We start from the raw sequence: 19,620 nt of genomic DNA, 5'->3' as shown, positions 1-19,620 counted from the left end.
CATCTTGCCATGGTAGTGGTTTTGGTATGAATGTGTGTAAAGACAAGGTAATATGGTCAGCTGTTCAAAGCACCCTCCCCTTCCCCATTCAAATAATAATGCTTCCAAGGCTACAAAACCAGTGTACAGTTGTTAAACAAGTTGTAAATAAAGGCTTGTATAAAACTTGGTGCTGCTTTTTATTACATGAAGCAATTGTTATTTATCACACACATATCCCGGCATCTGTCTAGAAAACTCAGGTTGTTGTGCACGGTCTTTCCCATTTTATCTTCAAAATAGTCCTGTAAGGGTGGGTCAAGAGAATTCACCACTAAGAAAAGAGGGGCTATTTGATATGATTTATCAATGTTGAAAATTGGAGTTTGAACATGTTAAAAACTGAATGTGCAACACCATTAAAGGCAGTGTAATTATAGGTAACAGTGGGACAATCAAAGTTATCAACCTAGAACCATGGTAGAGGGGAGAAAATCTTATTGCACAGAAGAGAACCAAATGTCAATCAGCATGCCACCCTAGCCCAAAATGGAGCATCAGACCCCCAATTTGGAAAGGGGGGGGGGAATCTGTCTGAGGAAGTTGCAACATCACACTTATGTTATTCATTTATTTTCCTGCTGATTTTTCACCTTTTATAGCAAAAGCTTTGTTATCTTGGTTTGGTTACCAACTTCCTCTAATACAGGTTTTGCAGAACTCTTCACCACCACCACAAATAGTCTATTAGCAGTGCCTCAAGAGCTGTCTTGGGATGAGTGAAGAGATGTAGGTGGGTTGGGTGGTAACAGCTTTATGTTGCTTTGAACAAGCAGTCTATAGGTTTCTACACAGATGGTGGAGGTGCTTGTAATCTGCATTGTGTGAAGGCATCCTCGAAGGCAGAGATAAACTTCATAAAATAGGTAAGATTATAGACTTCTCTTTGCTATCTCATTCTCAAAAAAGCCTAACCAAAAGTTAGTAACGTGTCAAATGGACTTGAACTTAGTTGGTGTTGAAAGAGAAGTATGGAGTATGTTAAGCACATTGTGACTACTCACTGGAGTTGCTAAGTTGCCTCTCGTGGATTACTTCTGATAAAAGTAGATAAAATCACTTTCCATAAACAATACATAGCCCTTCTGGCCATGATACAAGTTTCTCCAAATAACCTGATTACAGTATTATACCCAGGACAGTAGCAGGTTGAAACAGATGGGCTGACAACTGCAGTATCTGGATGAGTCAGGCCAGGTGTTTTTTCTTGGACTCACTCAGAGGAAGCAAAATGTGATGCTGTTGTACTGGCAAAAAGGGCCCCCTGCCTGCAGCCAACTCAGAAGGGTATATATTTCACTGTATATTTCACCAATGTATTTCACCGTCTAGGCACTGCCACTGGTGAACCTGTGACATGTGACTTCTATACCTTTTGAAAGATCTCAAAACAGTACATAAAACTTTACTTCCAATAACAGCGCACTTCTTTAAAACGTAATTCTATGTAAGAATTTAAACAGTGTACAAGTAGAGCCATTATTGGAAGGGAATCGGCACCCAATGTACAACTTCAGCACATTATTTTGGCCACTGTGCTGTACCGTGAATGAAGCTTAGCACCAGAAACAAGCATCACTTAGCAGTGAATCCAAGCAAAAATGGCACGTGACCCATTCACCAAGAACCTCTCTGAAATGTGGACCTAATCCCAATATTGTAGGTAGGTTGGAAGGTCCCCAAAATTATTTGCATACAATGCCTGAAATGCATTTCTGAGAAGTGCAGTGTCACGATGATTGTATTCCCAGCATCAGAATCTATACACCTACTTGCAAGTTTCACCGAGGTGTTGAAAGTGCCTTGGCTCCCCCACTTCTGTTCAGTTAGGTGAGTGGTGAAGGCTTTGGTGGGTACAGCTGTCCATCTCTGGACTGCTGTCCCCAGAAATGCTTGTGTTAGTGCCCACACTTCTGTCCTTTTCCTGCCAAAAACTTTATAAAAAAAAAAAACAATTGTCAGTCACTGATAACCATTAACAATCTAATTTTAGTCTACTTCTGTGATAGCCATCTGCTTTCATGTGCTGAATTGTGTTGATTGGTAGTGGCACTGCCAGCATAATTGAAGAGCAGGATGCCAACAAACATCTAACAAAGCCTGTAAAAACTGAAATGTAACACACCTTTGCACTCTGGGGACTTTGCAGTAGTAGAGGCTTTAGAGACTGAATCTGTCTTTATCAGCTGGTGATGGAATGCTGTGGGTGCCTAAGTTTGGCACAGTCTCAAACCTGTACTTCTGCCGCAGATGCTGCTCCCCCTTGCCCCGACACATACGATACTGGAGGCTTAGATTTTACAACAAAACAAACTAAAAAAAACACGTCATCTTACAAGCCAAGAACTTCTCCAGCATAGGTCTTATTAAAATATCACTGAAAAAAGAATGCCTGGCATCAATGTGTCTGGATAACACGCCAACACCAAAGAAGAACCAACTGAACAACAGTCTTGAAAATGCTTTATTGAACTGTGTGTCTTATTGTAATGTGCAGGTGTGTTTGAAAAGACTACAGCTTGAAAACTGGTTTTGAAAATCCTCAACAATTAAAAAAAAACCCTAGCTGGGTTAAACTCCCAAGATAACCAGAGGGCTGCTGTAAAATACCCCCTTAGAACATTCTGTTGCAGAGACTAAAAAAAAGAACCAAATCTAGTACTGTATTTTATATAGAAATAACCAGTCAGAAACTAAAAACCAGTGGGTGGGGCTTTTTACCATTTTTGATGAGAATCTGTCCTTTTAAAGCCCCACCATACTGCTCAAGTCTGCAATTTAATTCTAAGATGCTTGCTATGTAGCAGAAGTGGAAAGGGTAGAGAGGGGAGATAGAGATGAAGAAAGTGAGAGAACCAGAGAGAAACATGATTATTGTCTAAGCCTAGTTTAGATTTAATCAGAAGCTGTGTGCAATTTTGTCTTTATAGTCTACATTCCCTTCCCCACCACCCCAACCCCCCAAAACAAAAAAACCCTCCTGTCCCTGCCTTGGGGCTATTATGAAAGTCTATGCACAAAAACACTGTACATTTTTATACATACAGGATTAATAGTATAGGCATGTAGGTGGCATGATTCAATTAAAAAGGCTTTTTACTTTTTTATACCAGGAAAAAAAATCAAGAAATAATAAATAAAAAGGTGCTAGAATTAGCATTAAGAATGCAGTTGTAATATATTGACAAAAGTTTGGGAAGTCAACCTCCTCAAGCTCTCCTGTTGCTGACAAGTCTCTGCAAACTAGGTAGCAAATACATAAATAACTCAAAAACATATGATTGAGACTGTGAAGGTTTTTAAAACTAAGACAACATAATCCAGGTTAACTTTTGTTTTCTTTTAAGACAATGAGCAAATGAATAATCTACACCTGAATAAAACATGTTTTAACAGTTTGAAAATGGTTTTCTTTTAACAACCACAAAAAGGAAAAAAAAACTTTTAAACAAAGTTGAACAAGTATTTTGATTATAGGGCACACAAAAAGCCCCCTTTGCCAGAAGATTTTGGCAGTGGCCTTACTTTTGTGTCTCCTAGAGATGCATAAAAAGCAGGCTGAAACTCCACGTGGATGTGCGATGGTTAAAGAGAGCAACACAAGGGTCACACCGAGCAAAACGTCACACCCTGGAAACAAGCTGTCCCAACTGCAGAGCTTGCATGATGTGCAAACGGCACATGTAATAAAAGTGGTTCAGACGTACATTATTCAAAAGCTACTTGATGGCCACACAATGCTAAGTGAGCATTAACTTCTTTGCCTTGTAACCTTTGAATAATGGGAAAGCTTTTGGGGGAGGGGGAGGGAGTCGTTTATAGTTTTACTCCTTGTATTTAAATTTTTTTAAATGACAAGGTCACTAAAACTCATGCACGCTGCAAAAAACCTCATGCAGTAAAGGTAAACCATCCAAGCAGTTTTTATTCATTAATATTCATAAATACACACAGCAGCTTCATTAGAGATTTCATTTTTTTTCCTCTTCAGTTTGAATGTGGAGTATTAGGAGAACCTTTTTGCATGTCAAAAAGTACAGGGCACAGAGGATTTCCCTCTGATCTGCAACCTACATTTACCTGCTAGAAGTAAAAATTATTTTTAAGTGGAAATGATTATCATATATATCTTTCTCTCTTCCTTTGAATGTACACAATGTAACAAGAGTGACAGACCTGAAATTACAATCACCAAAACAAACCCAAGATAGTTGTTGTCCACTTTCATTGGCAAATACAGCACAGAGGACATTGTCTGCGAAGTGGGATGTCATCAAAGAGGAGGTGGAGGAGGCTCGTTTCCTTTATTACTCTCTTTTAAATTTAGATTTTCTAAAGCAACATCTAAAGGCATAATATCTACACAGCCCATAGCACCAAAATCGGCAACCTCCCCACGCTCGTCCTCATCAGAGGAGGAGCTTTCTTCCCGCATTAAAGTGGACAGCAGAAGCTCTTGAACAAACAGGCTGCGGTCAGCTCGCTCACTCTCCATTGACTGACGCTCTACTTCAGACATCTTGGGATCGTTCAACCTGCACAAGAAGGGGAGACGAAACAGGATATAGCTGAAAATTCTGAGGCTCTGGAACACTGTACACACCAAGTATCTACAAGATTATGAAAAGACCTGTGGATGTATTGGGTTCAGAAAAGATGCATCTGATTTATTTCTACACTGGGAAAGAGATGATCAGAGACAGCCAGTGATCACTCCTTGCTTATATCCAATACCCTGAGTCCCTACCGCCAGCGCTCTGAGACCTTAACTGCTCCAAAGCTGCTTCTATGGAACCCATTCAGTTCCCCTGAACCACAACCCCCAAATTCTCGGTTTACCGCAGGGTAGTACAACTTTAGCAAACCTGCATAGTAACTGGAGGGATTACTGCTCAGCTAGTTCAATGTATGCAGCACACGTCATTCAACTTTCACGTCTTCTGCTATCAGATAGTTTGCCAGCTTGGTACTTTTTGTGTGAAAGTGTAACAAAATAGAGGGTTGCTGTGACATTCGGCTACAAATGGAGGACCCCAAGAACCTATTCAGGAGCTGAGATTAAAATCTCTTTCCCAGGAATCTTCACACAGGGATTATTCTGACCCAAAGATGGTATTAGGTATCTTTTAGAATTCATCTGATCAAAAGTATAAAAGTTGCCGAGATGTAAGCAAAGGAGGAGGAGGAGAGCTTTTTAAATGAAGGAATCACAACAAACGAGATGTTTAAAACAAGGTTCCTTCTCTATTTTTTTTAAAGAAGGCATCCCCTTAAAATAAAATTGAGGAAGGAAGAGTAATCTTACAGAGGAAGAACTTATTTGTAAGCAAGGCAAAGTTGAAGGGCCAAATTGAAGGGGCCAAAGTTACTGAGGCCAATATGAGTAAATGGGAAAGTGGCTTAAGAATTCTCTTTTCAAATATGTGGCTAAGCTTTTCAAAATATGGCAATTGTGTATCTATCTGTGTAGATTTGAGAGGCCCATACCATGGTACTCCATATGTGGTATTTTACTCCACTGGGCTTAACTAAGACTTCTAATGGTACAAAAGCAGGCTGTTGGGAGACGTTGTACAGACAGTGGAAGCTGCTAATCATATGTAGTGGGCACATGTGGCAAGCAGATGATTATTAGTCTCAGTTCTACAGGATCTAACTTTCCTTTTAGGCTTTATAAATGATTTTCAAAGTTAGCAAATAATTGTAAATTGTGACAGCCATAGCTCGACACTGACACCACACTCAGTCTCCTTCAGTAAAATAATGTCTTTGGAAGGTGTCAGAAGAAATGAAAATAATTTTTAAAAAATGCAATATGTAAAATAACCAGTCTACAATGGAGGACCATTATTAATTGGTTCCCTTTTGTACTATATTATGAGTTCTCATAGAGTTTTGTTTAAAGAGAATTAAAGAGAAATATTTGATGGATCCATTACTATCTTGGTATTTCTACTTTACAATGGATGCAAATTTGAGAATATGTATATGAAGGATTTAATTTGTTGTAATATATTTTGATTCATAATTTTTTAAAAAAAATATGCCAGCATCTTGGAATTCAAACTCATAATGAATTGCATCTACACATAACAGCACTGTATTAAACGGCCCTCAGATTGCTCAGTAATTTTCTTGATTTTTTCCAGGAATGCGAATTGCAAGAAAAACTTGTATTCAACGTCAACTCTATACCCTCTGCCCTTTGCCACTTAAGCCAACAATCTCTAGTTTACATGTGCTTGGCTGCAGATAATGACTGCTGAAGGAGGTGACTAAAAAGCAGTTTGTGGGGAGGAGGAAGATGCCATCAAACACACAAATTTCAAAAGCGGGGGTGAATTCCTGGAGTGATTCAGAACCAATAATTGCAATTCCGACCCTCTAGAATGAGTTACCTTGTAAGGAGGAACTGAGAGTTCTGGATAGCCTGCTGACTGTTTTCTGTGTTGGATGTGTTGGTTGTTGCTGTGGATTGTGTAATAGTGGTGGTGACGCCGCTAGTGTTGGCGCGCCTTGTCGCGTTACGTGCAGTCTCCAGTTGTTGCCGTGCCGCCTGTGCATGCTGCCGTTCTAACTGCAGTTGCATCTGCAGTTGCTGCAACTGAGACGCGGAAGGACCAGAGGAATTGAGCTGTCCCCCTGCAGAACGCCTCACACCGGACAACTGAGATAAAAGCTCTGCCGACAATATAAAAAAAAGGATTCAGGAATTAAGAGTGAAATATACTATAACCAAGCAGTCCTCTGCCACTACCACCTCACTTTCCCACAGTATCTATTCCATAAGCTTCCCATTCTGCTACTACAAGGTAAAACAGACAAAGTCCCTAAGATGCAGCCCCAAAGATTCCCTACCCTGACACATCATTAGTGTTTTAACAGCACAGTAGTACATTCAACAAGCCCTGAGGAGACTTTGAAGTGACCAGAATTATTGCTCAAAGCAGCAGTTCCTTAAAACTTTCTCAGCCAGCCCAAATTGTTCATCGTTGCAGCAACTTCTTTAAAATATAAATATACATGTGGATATTGAAAGCTCTGATTCACTGAAGACTATTCCAAAGGGAACAGAGATAAGATCTAACAACAGATATTCCTGGTTTTTTGGGGTGGGGAGGGGGGATAATTTAAATCATGCAAGTGCACAGAAATACAAAGGGATATGTAGATATTCACAAATCTTACCAGCTATAGGATCCATGGCTTCCCTATTGCTTGGAGAATATGAACTCTGCGAAGATGAAAAACCACCAGTGGAACTGCTAGTAAAGTGCATGTTGGATCTACGTGCGCGAGGGCCACCCAAACCCCGGCCTGGGTGAAACATTCTACGTACATGCCGAACACCACTGGATTCGTCGTAAGCAATGAGTTAAGGGAAGGAAAGTGTCAACACGCAAACAGGAATGCCGTAGCCACTAAGACAATGGACTTGTAAAGAACAGGAGCAAAGCTTCCTTTTTAGTTTAGAGGAGCAATGGCCACATTCAAGGCTAGCCAGCCCTCCAAGGCCAGTGCACTACACTCACCAGGCATCCAATACTGTATGCAAGCAAACACACAGACACCCTCGCACACAGCTCTCGTTAATTGGAACACACCACACTCATGGCCAGTGCTGGGCTGAGAGGCCTAAATCTCTCCTCCCAGCCTAGTGCTGCAAACATGACATCTGAAGAACAGACACAGCAATTTTCCTCCCCATTGCATGACTTGCATGGGAGGAATGGAACACCAGACTTGGTGAAAGGGCTCAATTATTTGACACCATTATGGCCATATAAAGCAGATGCACCGAGTATAAAGAATGCTCAGTGTGATGCTGGCATCCCAAACGTCTTGAGTTTGGGATGCACTGTTCTGCTATGGTTAGAGGCATGCTCCAGCTTGCCTGTCCCCAATGCTATAATACAGTGGCTCCCAATTAGCTAAGTATCATGGATTTCTTGTTATTTAAAAGTCTAGCCACAGACCCCGCCTACTTTGGAAAATTTTGATATCTCCAACATAGTTTTTGTTATGTGAATGGTGCCACTGACCCCCTGGGTGGGTCAGGCAATTCCCAATTGGGAACCACTGCTATTATGTGTCTTCTCAAGCCTAGCTTGGTGTGAACCAAGCACAAGCCCAGTAACTAGCAAGGTCATAAAATTACCCTAGCAATTGCATTTCTATATTCAGATCCCCTCATCCAAAAAAAAAATCACACTGGGTGTACTTAAAACAATGTTGCACAATATTAGCATTAGAGATGCAGGGAAATGTGCAGCAAATGCCAAATCGAGAGGAAGAACTGTGAGGGGAGAGATACTTTGTTTGCCATCAGGGGGTGGCTAGTTTCACCAGTGGTGCCCCAGTTCCAGCCCAAGGAATCTTCAGAAGGGAGTTGCTCCCCTGGGCATTATGGGTATGTGTATTTTAATGAGCTGAATACAGTAAAAATTATCAGTCATGAAGGTGGGGAGTGTGTATTATATATTTTTGCATTAATTGTGATGTTTAGCTTATTTTAGTTGTTTTGTTAATAGTGTTTTATAGATTCTAATTGTTTCACTGAGGATTTGTAAATTATTCTATATAATTTGTGCTGTATTTGTGATGTTCTATCGTGTTATTGTCATTTATTGTTTGTAAGCCACTTTGGGATACATGTGAATGAAATACGGTGTAAAGGTAAAGGGACCCCTGACCATTAGGTCCAGTCGTGGACGACTCGGGTTGCAGCGCTCATCTCGCTTTGCTGGCCGAGGGAGCCGGTGTACAGCTTCCGGGTTATGTGGCCAGCATGACTAAGTCACTTCTGGCGAACCATAGCAGCACACGGAAACGCCGTTTACCATCCCGCTGGAGCAGCACCTAGTTATCTACTTGCACTTTGACGTGATTTTGATATGCTAGGTAGGCAGGAGCAGGGACCGAGCAACGGGAGCTCACCCTGTTGCGGGGATTCGAACCGCCAACCTTCTGATCGGCAAGCCCTAGGCTCTGTGGTTTAACCCACAGCGCCATAGAACTATAATAAAGCAAATCAAGAAAATTCGCAATCTCAGAGGCAACATGCCAACGGAATTACAAGCTACAGGAATGTATTCTTCTCAACACTTTCTTGGAGCGGCATTCCCAAAGCTTGAAAGGTTACTTGCTCAGACAGAACGTACTTTTTCAAAATTTTCCTCAAAAGAAAGGAAAATAAATCCTATTAGTTTATACTAGCCAATAGTGGTGCAATTAACAAGAAGTGCTCCAAGCAGAGTTTCTCTTGCTTATCTAGCTATTCAAAGAAAACTATGTAACACACTAACAAAAGCATCTATTTCAGAATCAACATGGGTGGCTATTAATATAGAAGGCAAAAATTCTCCAGTTGCTGCTTCTTGACTTAGGAAAGGATATTAAATCTCTTGGAGCTCTATGTTCCAGTGTAAGATGAGCTGCAAAGTCATCTGTAACATGATTGGGATCTCCTCCTGGTAATGCTGCACATATTGGACAAATCTGTAATGAAAGAAGTTAGAAAGGCCATGAGAGCAAGTGTCTTCAAGGCCAAAAAAAAAAAAAAAATGACCAACACGCTGAACAGAAGCTACTATCTCATGCTGAGAAAATAGCAGCCCTTGTACAACTCACCCTCCAGTTCATAATGATTCTCAAGACCAGCCTTCCAACTAATCAGGAAGTCAGTGAAAGCCCCCAACCAGATTCATTCACCTGACTTGTCACCTGAGCACTGCTCTCCTCCTTCCTGTCAGTACAAACAGGAAGGAGCTGCTATCACACCAACAGGCACAACCCTGTGCCTTTCATGCTCCTGGACATGGAAGAGCCAAGATGAGCAACTGTCCTTGGTACTTCGTAGTTTCTTCACATACCACGATTCTTAAAGCAGCTGCTTCTTTTCTGACTCCCCCAGACGTAACACGGAGGACTTTATGTCTAAAAGAAGGCAAAAGAACTGCCGTCTGCAGGGAGCTTCCATGGCACTGCTATGGAGACAGAGTGTGGGCTGGTACAGTGGTGCCCCGCTAGACGAAAATAATTCGTTCTGCGAAAATTTTCGTCTAGCGGGTTTTTCGTCTTGCGGAGCAGCAATGACAGCCGCGCTCCGCAAAACGGAAAAAAAAAAGACGAAAATTTTTCGTCTTGCGGGGCAGCCTTCCGCTAGACGAATGCCTTCGTCTAGCGAGTTTTTCGTCTTGCGAGGCATTCGTCTAGCGGGGTACCACTGTATATTCTTCCTCGCTAGAGAAGAAGTAGTTCATCAGCTCCACCTAGTTTATCTTGGCAAACTCCAGGGGAGGGGGCTTGGTTGGACTGATTCTCTAGCCATCTCTCCCTAACAGAACTACATTTGTCCCTAAGACTCTGCTACCGAGAAAGGGAAGGAAAGAAATATAGGGTCAGTCCAGGCAACTGGGACACATGGTTCCAAACAGAATTCTGTATGAGAGAGCTCCATTCTGGAGGTTTGCACCCCCCCCCCGCCACTCCACTCTAGAAAGGCAGAGAAACAGAAAGCATAGTAAGCAGCCTTGAAAGCAGAGGGTCTTCATTCTGGAGGCAGCACACAGAAGCTGTTTCTCCTTTCCAGGAGGAGATGAGGACAAAAGCAGATCACCTACCACTTGTACTAGTATTACAGGACAATACTAAACACAGGGCTGTCTTGTCTGAAAACAATTATTACCCCAGCCAAGGTTATTTTCAAGCCAGATAAAAGTACTTAAAGTAGGACTCATGCAAAAAACAAACAAACCACAAAGCAGATGCAACATCAAATATATTTCCCAGATGGATAAATGGGTGTTTACCACGAGTGTCCATTTGTTAAAAGTTTTAGTTCTGTTTTAAAGGCATCTGTTCTTTTTTGTGCTTTTAACTGTTTTTAATTATCCTGTGTGCAAATTGCCTTGATTCAGTGGTTTAGAAGGCAATACATAAGACAATTGTAATAATAATTAGAAACATGGCACACAGCAACCACTTTAGACAGAAAACAAATGATTACAAAGGGAAGATTTAACAGCACTTGTGTTTCAATAAATATGAGTGATTTGATTTAGCTCAATCATTTTACTGAAGGGACGGGAAACAACTTCAACCATGTTTCCATACTTTTAAGCTTGCTGTGTCTTCTTGTGCCATTCTGCTTTCAATAATGAGAAGTAAAATGAACACAAAATGCAGACTTATCTGACTATGCAAGAGCATGCACTGACACATATGAAGTATACATACAAGACTTCAAAGCATTTCTGTGCCACACCTCTTGGTGCATCAAATCTGATGAATAATTTTTAATAAACCTATATAAAAGTTCTGATTTTGTTAGGCAGTGCTCTGGCACCTTTGCCCCTTCTAGTCTTCTCCTTTGCTGTTACCTGAACTGCCTTTGCTAAGTCACCAGTTTGGAGCATGGGGGGGGGGGACCTTAAGAGCTGCCTGCAAACAACCTGCCACATTTGCAGAGACAGAGAGACTTCTAAGTGAATGAGACATGATTATGGATCCTCTGATTACTTCTGGAATAAGCCTACCTCCCTATGGCATTGCACAGAAAACTCTCAAGAGCAATGCCTGGGATACCAGGAAGAATGGAGCACTTTGCTAAGCACTATCATCACCATTCATACTGGTATAGAATTTCACATCTATGAAACATTACTGCCACCCTGTGGAATCAATCCAAACTATGTTACAGGCTGAATTGTAAGATCAGTAGTGCTGCAAGATTTAACTGGTAGATTAGTCAATGAAAGCGTGAACTCTGAGTATTAACAGAGCCTTTCTATAAGGTATACAAATACCTCAACTGCAGAAAGGTGTGCTTGGTTACATATTTGGAACACCTCACTATAAGGACAATAATGGAACAGATGTTCTTCGTCCAGTATTTCAAGCCAGCATATGGAGGTTTTGATAATGTGCATATTTAGTTACACATAATCAATTAAAAGGAAAATGATGAATCGGCTGAACATTCTTGAACTGAAAACTAGCAAATTTCAGCACCAAATTTCTTATTTAAATCTGCAATTGGAAGCAAATTTTGTTTTATTCTCCAATCACCAAACTGTCCACAGGCTGATGGACTCAGAATATGCTGATTCAATGGCAACACTATATAGGTGCCTTTACCTAGGTAAAAGTGAAACTGCACCCTACTAAGATCAAGCTTGCAATCTTAACAAAAGAACAGGGATCTTACTGTAACCAAAGCATAGAAAATGAGAGAACCAGGTTTCCTCTGATGTCTGCCCCCCCCTCCAAAAAGAAATCACAACCCAAATATTTTTGAGTATTCTCCCATGCATGCTATCTGCTGAAAGCTAGCATATTGCATAGCTAAGAGTATGAGCTACAAGCCAGTAAGTCTCTTGCTCAAATGACCTTCATGGGCAGCCTCTGGCAATGCATGGATAGTAATACTGGTCTACCTTAAAGGGTAGTTGTAAGGATTATTGAGATAATGTACGTGAAGGTCTGTGAACACCCTAAAGATAAATATTTGGCTGAAGTGTTTCTTTCCAATGCTGGGTATTTTATTCTAGACAATGAAAATAGGAAGAGCCGGCTGTATCAGGCCAGTGGCCCATCTAATCCAGCACCCTGTTCTCACAGTGGCCGAACTCATGCCTGTGGGAAATCAGCCAGCAGGATTCAAACGCAAGAGCACTCTCCCCTCCTCTGGTTTCCAGCAACTGATATTCAAAAGCTCTGCTGCCTCCAGCTATGGAGGCAAACCACAGATATCCTGGCTACTAGCCCTCAATAGCCCTCTGCTCCATGAATTTGCTTGATTCTCTTTTAAAGCCTTTTGGTCACACTTTTCCTCCCAAGTGTAAATAGCACAGCCTTGCCTTCAGAATGAAGAAAGGGCAACTGCATTTGCTCAGATATGGTACAAAGCATTCTCAAGGTAAGGTCTGTATTATTTTCCATGGGAGGATTTTCCAGGGGGAGCAGGGCCAGAAGAGAAAACCTGAAAATAAAATTGTCAATGGAAAAAAAGACATTGGTAAGTGATCTCCTGTGACTTTTAATACTAAATTAGTATTTATAAATTGTAACTAATTTTCTATTTAAAAAAACCCCCACGATAGGCAGACTTTCAAGTTTTAAGTTATTGCTGGCGTTATTCAGAAGCAAGGCTGATTGTGCTTACCACTTCTGTTGATGTTTCTGCATGTTCTGAAGTAACATGTTCTTGAAGAGATGTTTCCGTATACCCCATTTTTCCACAATAAGGACAAGTAAAAGACTGTGGCTGCTCTACAGAGAAAGCTTCTCCACCATAGTACAAATCTGGAAAAAAATAAGACATATGAGAATTCCATTCATAAAAAATGATCATGGTTACAAATATAGGACACACCAAACTTAACTGAAACATATGGTCTAATGTACAATTCAATTAAGAAGAGTTGCATCCAACTTATTCACAGTATGTGTGGAACTTCCATGAGTACAACACAACTTTCCTCCTCTTTCTTCCCGCTGCAGCTCCCAAATTTGCTTTGGGTTTGTCCCCAACTCTGCAGAGCAGATTTGGGGGGGGGGGAGTTCTATTGTGTTTACACAAGTTGTTCTGCACACCCAATTAATCATCTCTCACAATACAGGATTTTCATTATGTGTTTTGTTAGCCACATAATCTTATTATTATTATTATTATTATTCAGAATTGAGAAAGAATCTACAAGGCTAATGGCATTTTCCTACACAAAGTAATCCTAATAATACTATGCTTAGTATTTCACACCTGAAAATAAACCAGTGTCAACAACCACTGAGGCATCTTACAGAATAATATACATCATTAGTTCTTTAAACAAGAAAAGCTCAAACACCAGATCCAGTTTTCCTCTGCTGCATTTATAGCTGATAAGAGTTTGTACACCTGGACTCACAAGAAAGTGGTCACGAAGCCAAGCAACCCAAAACAAATATACAAGCAGAAACACAAACTGCTGCTCTCCACCACCACAACTGTAGAATGGCAATAAAGCCTTACTTGACACGTGTTTATGCAAGGAAAATGTTATTTCCCCATTGAAAGCAGAAGCATTTTCTTCGTTCCCGAAGTCCCACATTGAAATGAATATACCATTAGTAGAAGCAGCAACAGCAGTGTACTTGGCAAACTGGACTCTGCCAGTAGAGCAGGAGAATTGATCTCAGGGTTGTGGGTGAGAAAAGATTCCTGCATTGCAGGGGGTTGGACTAGATGACCCTGGTGATCCCTTCCAATTCTACAATAATGACAGAAATAACCTCTACTAGAAATATGTGCTGCCTCCCTGAAAAAACTCCCACCCATTCTCCATGTCTTAACTATACTGAAGGAATCTGTCAGCACTAACATTAAACCTGGTTAGAACTAACCAACAATTCCCTTAAACTAGAATCTGAAACCAAGATTAACATCTATACCACCAAACTGTTTAAATGCAGTTCTGGGGAAAGGTTTATTTCAGGAATGAGACAGGCTGTAGGGACAGGATGCAGGTCCCAGAGGTTGGATTCTGATTTGCTGACCCCTCTTCTCAACAGGGAACAAATTTTATGACTGCACAATGCAAACATTAAAGCAACATGGAATGCTTGAAGCCGGATAATCCCACTCTCCCTGCAGTGAAAGTTACTCCAATACAAGAAAGGTTGGGTAAAAGAACAAAGTACAGCTATTCCTCAAACATACAAAACAGAAAACATCCTTGAATGCTGTTGTATGTACCAAACTATGAAAATTCACAAATGATGCTTATGTGAACTTGAAGAAGAGCAAGAACGTCACTCGGGAATACAGACTGCTACCTGGTCCCACAGAAACCAACAGAAATAGGACAGTACTTAAGAAAGCTTGCTCTGTATATCTCTACTCCAGCACTTAAGCAGATTTTAATGAGGCCACATAAGTGACATTAATACGGTTTTCAAGTGAGTTCTAATGAATATCCCAGAAAACTATATCCATAGCAATAAGCTTACAAGCTCCCTACGCCATCTTGTAGTCAACCAGTATTTTTGCAATACATGCATTTCTCACTATAAAGGATTTTAATCTCTGTAGGAGCATGAAGAGTTTTTAAGAGTGCATGTAGCCTCCAAATCAGTTTTGGTCTGCAGAGCAAAGCTTTTGGTACCATTACTGCTGTTTCTGTAAATGATGTTCTGGTTTAGCTATTTGCAACAGTCATCCCAGACACTAGCCAGAAACCTCTGGAATCCGTGTCCGAATAGGGAAAATCTTAAGTTTCGCACTGCAATCCAGGCATCACAATGTATCCATAACACCATAGATAAAGCTAGTGGTGATTTGTGGGAGTTTTTTGTGGTGGGGGGTGGGGTCCTCCTGACAGCAGCACAGTGCTTGCCAGTGTGCTTGCTCCAGGCTGAAGCAGCCAACCCTGCAGGTGAATCAATTTGCTGAGGCACTTAACTGCAGGCTTTGATGGGGTTGTTTCATTTTATGCTATTTGTTTTCATTTGATGCTTATTTATATTTTATTTTTCTTTCGCAAGCAGCTCTGAGAACCCATATTTCAAAGTGGGATAGATGTCTTCTATATACTAGACCCTACTATCATAAAAAGGTTGTTTCATCAAAGGGAAGGAAATGCAAAGAGTCACCCCACCTTCTGGGTTGCAGTTATGGGGGAAATTAGCCACATTACTGGTAACTTAGTCCAGCCAGTTCAAGCTCGGTACCTCCACTCTACATTTTAAAGCAACAACTCCTCAGTAACATTAAAACCATTTGTCCTTTATCTGGTAACGGAAACCTGCCCTGCTGTGGGCCCAGGGATGGAAAGATGGTTTCAAATTTTACAATCAATAATGGGCTCCAAAGGGTTGTACATGCTGCAGTCATGGAAAAAAACTGCTCATCAACGGTGTATGCTGCAGGAAAATGCAGAGCCTGAGGATTATGCGGATATTTGTTGTAATTTTATTACATATCTCAGAATCGCCCAAGCTCAATATAGTCCCCACAAATTATTTATCTGAAAGTGGCTTTAGTATTTTCCCCATTTGTTTACCTTACATGACTTACCCCAATTTCTCTTCCTTACAGTTGGAATCTGTTAATGATCTTTCATTATTTTAATCTAAATGTGCATTTATATATATAAATGATGCCATTTTTTCCTTTTATATACCTAAGATGTGTGTTGTTGTTTTGTTCTTTTCTCTTTAAAAAAAACACATGCATATCCATTGATTTAAAAAAAGCAACAATTAAAAAAGGGGGGGTTGGTTCATCCAAGAGAAGGAAATGCAAAGAGCCGCCTGTCCCTTTGTGTTTATGAATTGTTCCTGCTCCTCACTCCTGCATCTTCTAAAATGAAATGCAAAGCGAAATGATATGCCAATATAGCAGGAAAGGCCCAGTATACTCATGTCTTCCAATGACACAAAATGTAACATGGGAAAAATTATAAGCCACAGTAGACATCAGTCACATTTCACAAAGTGAAACTTGGCCCCCTCATTTTTTGCAAGAAGTTTGCAGCTCCAGAAGTCACTATCTACACTACAGCAAACAAACCAGAAAGCAGAACAGGATATGAGCTGGTTTGTAAACAGCAAGTTAGTTCCACTCAGGCCTGATTCATAACTCATACTTTGCCACCTCTCCCCTTGTGCTTCTGCTGCACAACGCTGGAGTAGCAGCATAGTTCTTCTCAACGCACAGTCTGCCAAAATCACAACCCTCTGCTGGTTGTGCATATAGTCGCCATCTGTAATCTAGGTCCTGCGCAGACTCTTCTATAATAAAAGGCACCATACCAATGATACACTTCCCTGTATTGGCACGGATTGTGGCGATTTACTATACAAACCATCCTATCCAAGAAGGGAGGCGATTACAGATATTCCATGACTGGAACCCTGAAATGCAACAACCACACTTCCAGGATGAACCCATTTTCTTGAAATAAACACATATGAGCCTTTAGATTTTCCCTCAACCCCATCTTATCCTTGCAACAGGCTGTGAAGTAGCCAATGAGCTTGATGATGCAGTGGAAACTTGGACCTGGGTCTCCCCAGTTCCCTGCTTGATACCACACAGGCTCTTTCACAGATCCTTTTCTCCCAAAGATTTCACAGAAAGCCTGGCTGAGGAATGGACAGGCAGAAGGAAGGGAATAAATTGAGTGAAATTTCTGACTGAACTTCCTTCAACTCCACTCGGAGAATAGGAACAGGACAAGCTAAGGGCTGTTTGTTGAACCCGGAATACGGGAGACAAACTTAATTCATAAGTGGATGAGGAGGAAACACTGTAATGTGTAAATGAAGAAACTGCAGCTCTCCTATTTTTGTCAAACCACCAAACAAGCTTGAAAGGAGGCAGGTAAACCACACTAAACAAACCTGTACTTGACAGACATACAACCACATACATTGGAGGCACTATTCTGCTAAATATAGGCTCTGGTACTTGTCTGGAGAGCTTATATGTCCCTCTCTGTTAAATGTTTGAATACCACTTCAAAACAAAATCTTGGCCTCAAAGAAGTCTTATCTCTGGCTGAAGAGCGGAGTTTAAAATGCTTCAGACAAATAAATTTCGATCATAGATATTAAAAATAACTTTTCAACAATGATAAAGTCATAGAACCTCGAGGTAAGAGAGAGCTATAAAATTAGTAAAAGAGAACCTGCTTACATCACTGGAAGGTATTTTACAGCTACACTCGCGTATCATCACTATAACCCAGGTAGCAGTATGTTCCAAGGAGATACAAAAAGTGAGTAAGGTGCACTGAAGCTACAGAGGCTGCCCAAACCTGTAGTATGTCTAGCAAAGCAAAATTACATGGTTTAAGCAAGTGAATATGTTATGTATGAACGTGAAAAGGTATAGTGCAGTGGCTACAGCACTTCTCCCCCAAGAGAGAGAGAGAGAGAGAGAGAGAGAGAGAGAGAGAGAGAGAGAGAACAAGAAACAGTTACAAATTAGACATCTACCGGTAATTCCATTTCGGTGGTCAAAACATACACCAGCTGAGCCAACACATGTTTTGACCACCGAAACGGAACAACTTGTTTTTGATGGATTGCTGGCCACTTTTACTCTGCTCTGATTATGCTGTGGGCTTTTCATATATATATTAATTAAATTTAATATTTGAAGTTCTGTATGACTAAAATGAGCATAGCCATATTGCACAGGTTTATACCTTTGGTTTTCTGGGGAAAGTTAGCAATTCATTTTTGAAATGTTTTCTCTCGCTCTTACATCTCCCTACACTTTGAATTCTGTATCTACAATTTGTATTCTACTTCCATCTGCCACACTACTACATCCTCTTAAAAGGCTAAGGAATTAACTTCACTTGTTTTTCCTTCTAATTCCGGGTTCAACAAAACAAAACAAACTACTGATGAACAGCAACAATAAAAAGGAATCAACCTGTATTTGATTATTCATGTTTATGAAAATTCATGTGCTTTTTAAATAATTGACTATCCCTTCCCATCTTCCTGTTTCTTCTTATACACAAAACCTAATTCTATGCAAGTTGACTCAGAAGTCTCACTGAGTCCAGTTAGGCTTAACTCCCAGGGAAACATTGATTGGGTGGGAGGCTAAAAATCATAAAAGTGTCAGCAAGGGGCTTAACTTTTTTTAATTCCCTGTGCAGTGCTTGTTTGAATAGTGCTCATATTAAATGCAATCAAAACTAAATGAAGAAAAAGAAAAGCAAAACAAAATAATGTATACATATGCCAACTGAAAAGAGCAAGGTTAGTTTGGGAAACATCCTAAGTTATATAAACATCACGATATATGTATTGTGACCAAAAAAAAGCAATAATCACTTACCAAAATCTACCCTTGTTAGTATGCACTGCATTGGATGGTCAGTCGTATGCCTTGTCGTCGTTGCACCACTTTCATAACAAGATGCACACAGATCGTAATCGTAGCAAATTAAACACTTGTATCTGCGACCTCGAAAATTTCCTTTTAAACATGCATCGCAGCTGACACCTACAAACAAAAACAAAAGGTTATTAACTATACATTATACTATATTTAAATGTAAAGTAGTGAACCTAGTAATACCTACAACTTTTAAAATTAATTTAACCCCACTGTTTCATGTTAGCCACATAGTTTCTATTGGGAAAGAAAGGTGGGCTATAAAATGGATGAACAAACAAATTTGGGTGCAGTTATTGCAGTTATGTGAAGGAAATGTCTTCTTGATTAACCCTGAAAACTAGAACTCAAAGTATGAAAATCACTGGATATCATTAACATACTAATTTGTAGCATGCTTGAAGAACTGTGAGAAGACTTTCACCGATTTCTCATTCACCTACAGCCCTTTGAAAAGCAGCTCTAGAAGAATCTGCTAGAGCAGAATCCCATCCACCAAACAGAATAAGTTATTCTGTTTGATCTTATATTTGCACAAGAGTATATCCTGATCCAACCCCACATATGCATAATCCTAAAGACAACGATTTGCAAAAACAAAACAAACAAACCACAACCTCACAGTGTAATAACCTTCCCACTTTTTATTTAGAGGTTTGCATGAACAGAAATCTTATTTA

The 19,620-nt window shown here is 40.4% G+C and overlaps 1 protein-coding gene across 2 annotated transcripts in view; it reads right to left on the bottom strand.

Annotated features, from left to right (window-relative positions):
* Nucleotides 1-2,485: 2,485 nt before the first annotated feature.
* KCMF1 (potassium channel modulatory factor 1) overlaps nt 2,486-19,620 on the bottom strand; it is a 41,520-nt gene continuing 24,385 nt past the window's right edge. For both annotated transcript variants that reach the window (XM_033173945.1, XM_033173946.1), the window contains exons 2-7: nt 18,881-19,048; nt 13,205-13,344; nt 9,436-9,537; nt 7,228-7,402; nt 6,438-6,720; nt 2,486-4,574 (exon numbers count right to left, since the gene is read on the bottom strand). In XM_033173945.1, coding sequence (XP_033029836.1) covers nt 4,313-4,574; nt 6,438-6,720; nt 7,228-7,402; nt 9,436-9,537; nt 13,205-13,344; nt 18,881-19,048 — 1,130 coding nt within the window. In that variant the 3' untranslated portion in view covers nt 2,486-4,312. The remainder of the gene's footprint in view (nt 4,575-6,437; nt 6,721-7,227; nt 7,403-9,435; nt 9,538-13,204; nt 13,345-18,880; nt 19,049-19,620) is intronic.

Source organism: Lacerta agilis, chromosome 16 (genome assembly GCF_009819535.1).
Source record: "Lacerta agilis isolate rLacAgi1 chromosome 16, rLacAgi1.pri, whole genome shotgun sequence".
Classification (NCBI taxonomy): Eukaryota; Metazoa; Chordata; class Lepidosauria; order Squamata; family Lacertidae; genus Lacerta; species Lacerta agilis.
Note: the sequence above shows the minus strand (reverse complement) of the source record. Positions and strands in the feature narration are given on the sequence as shown.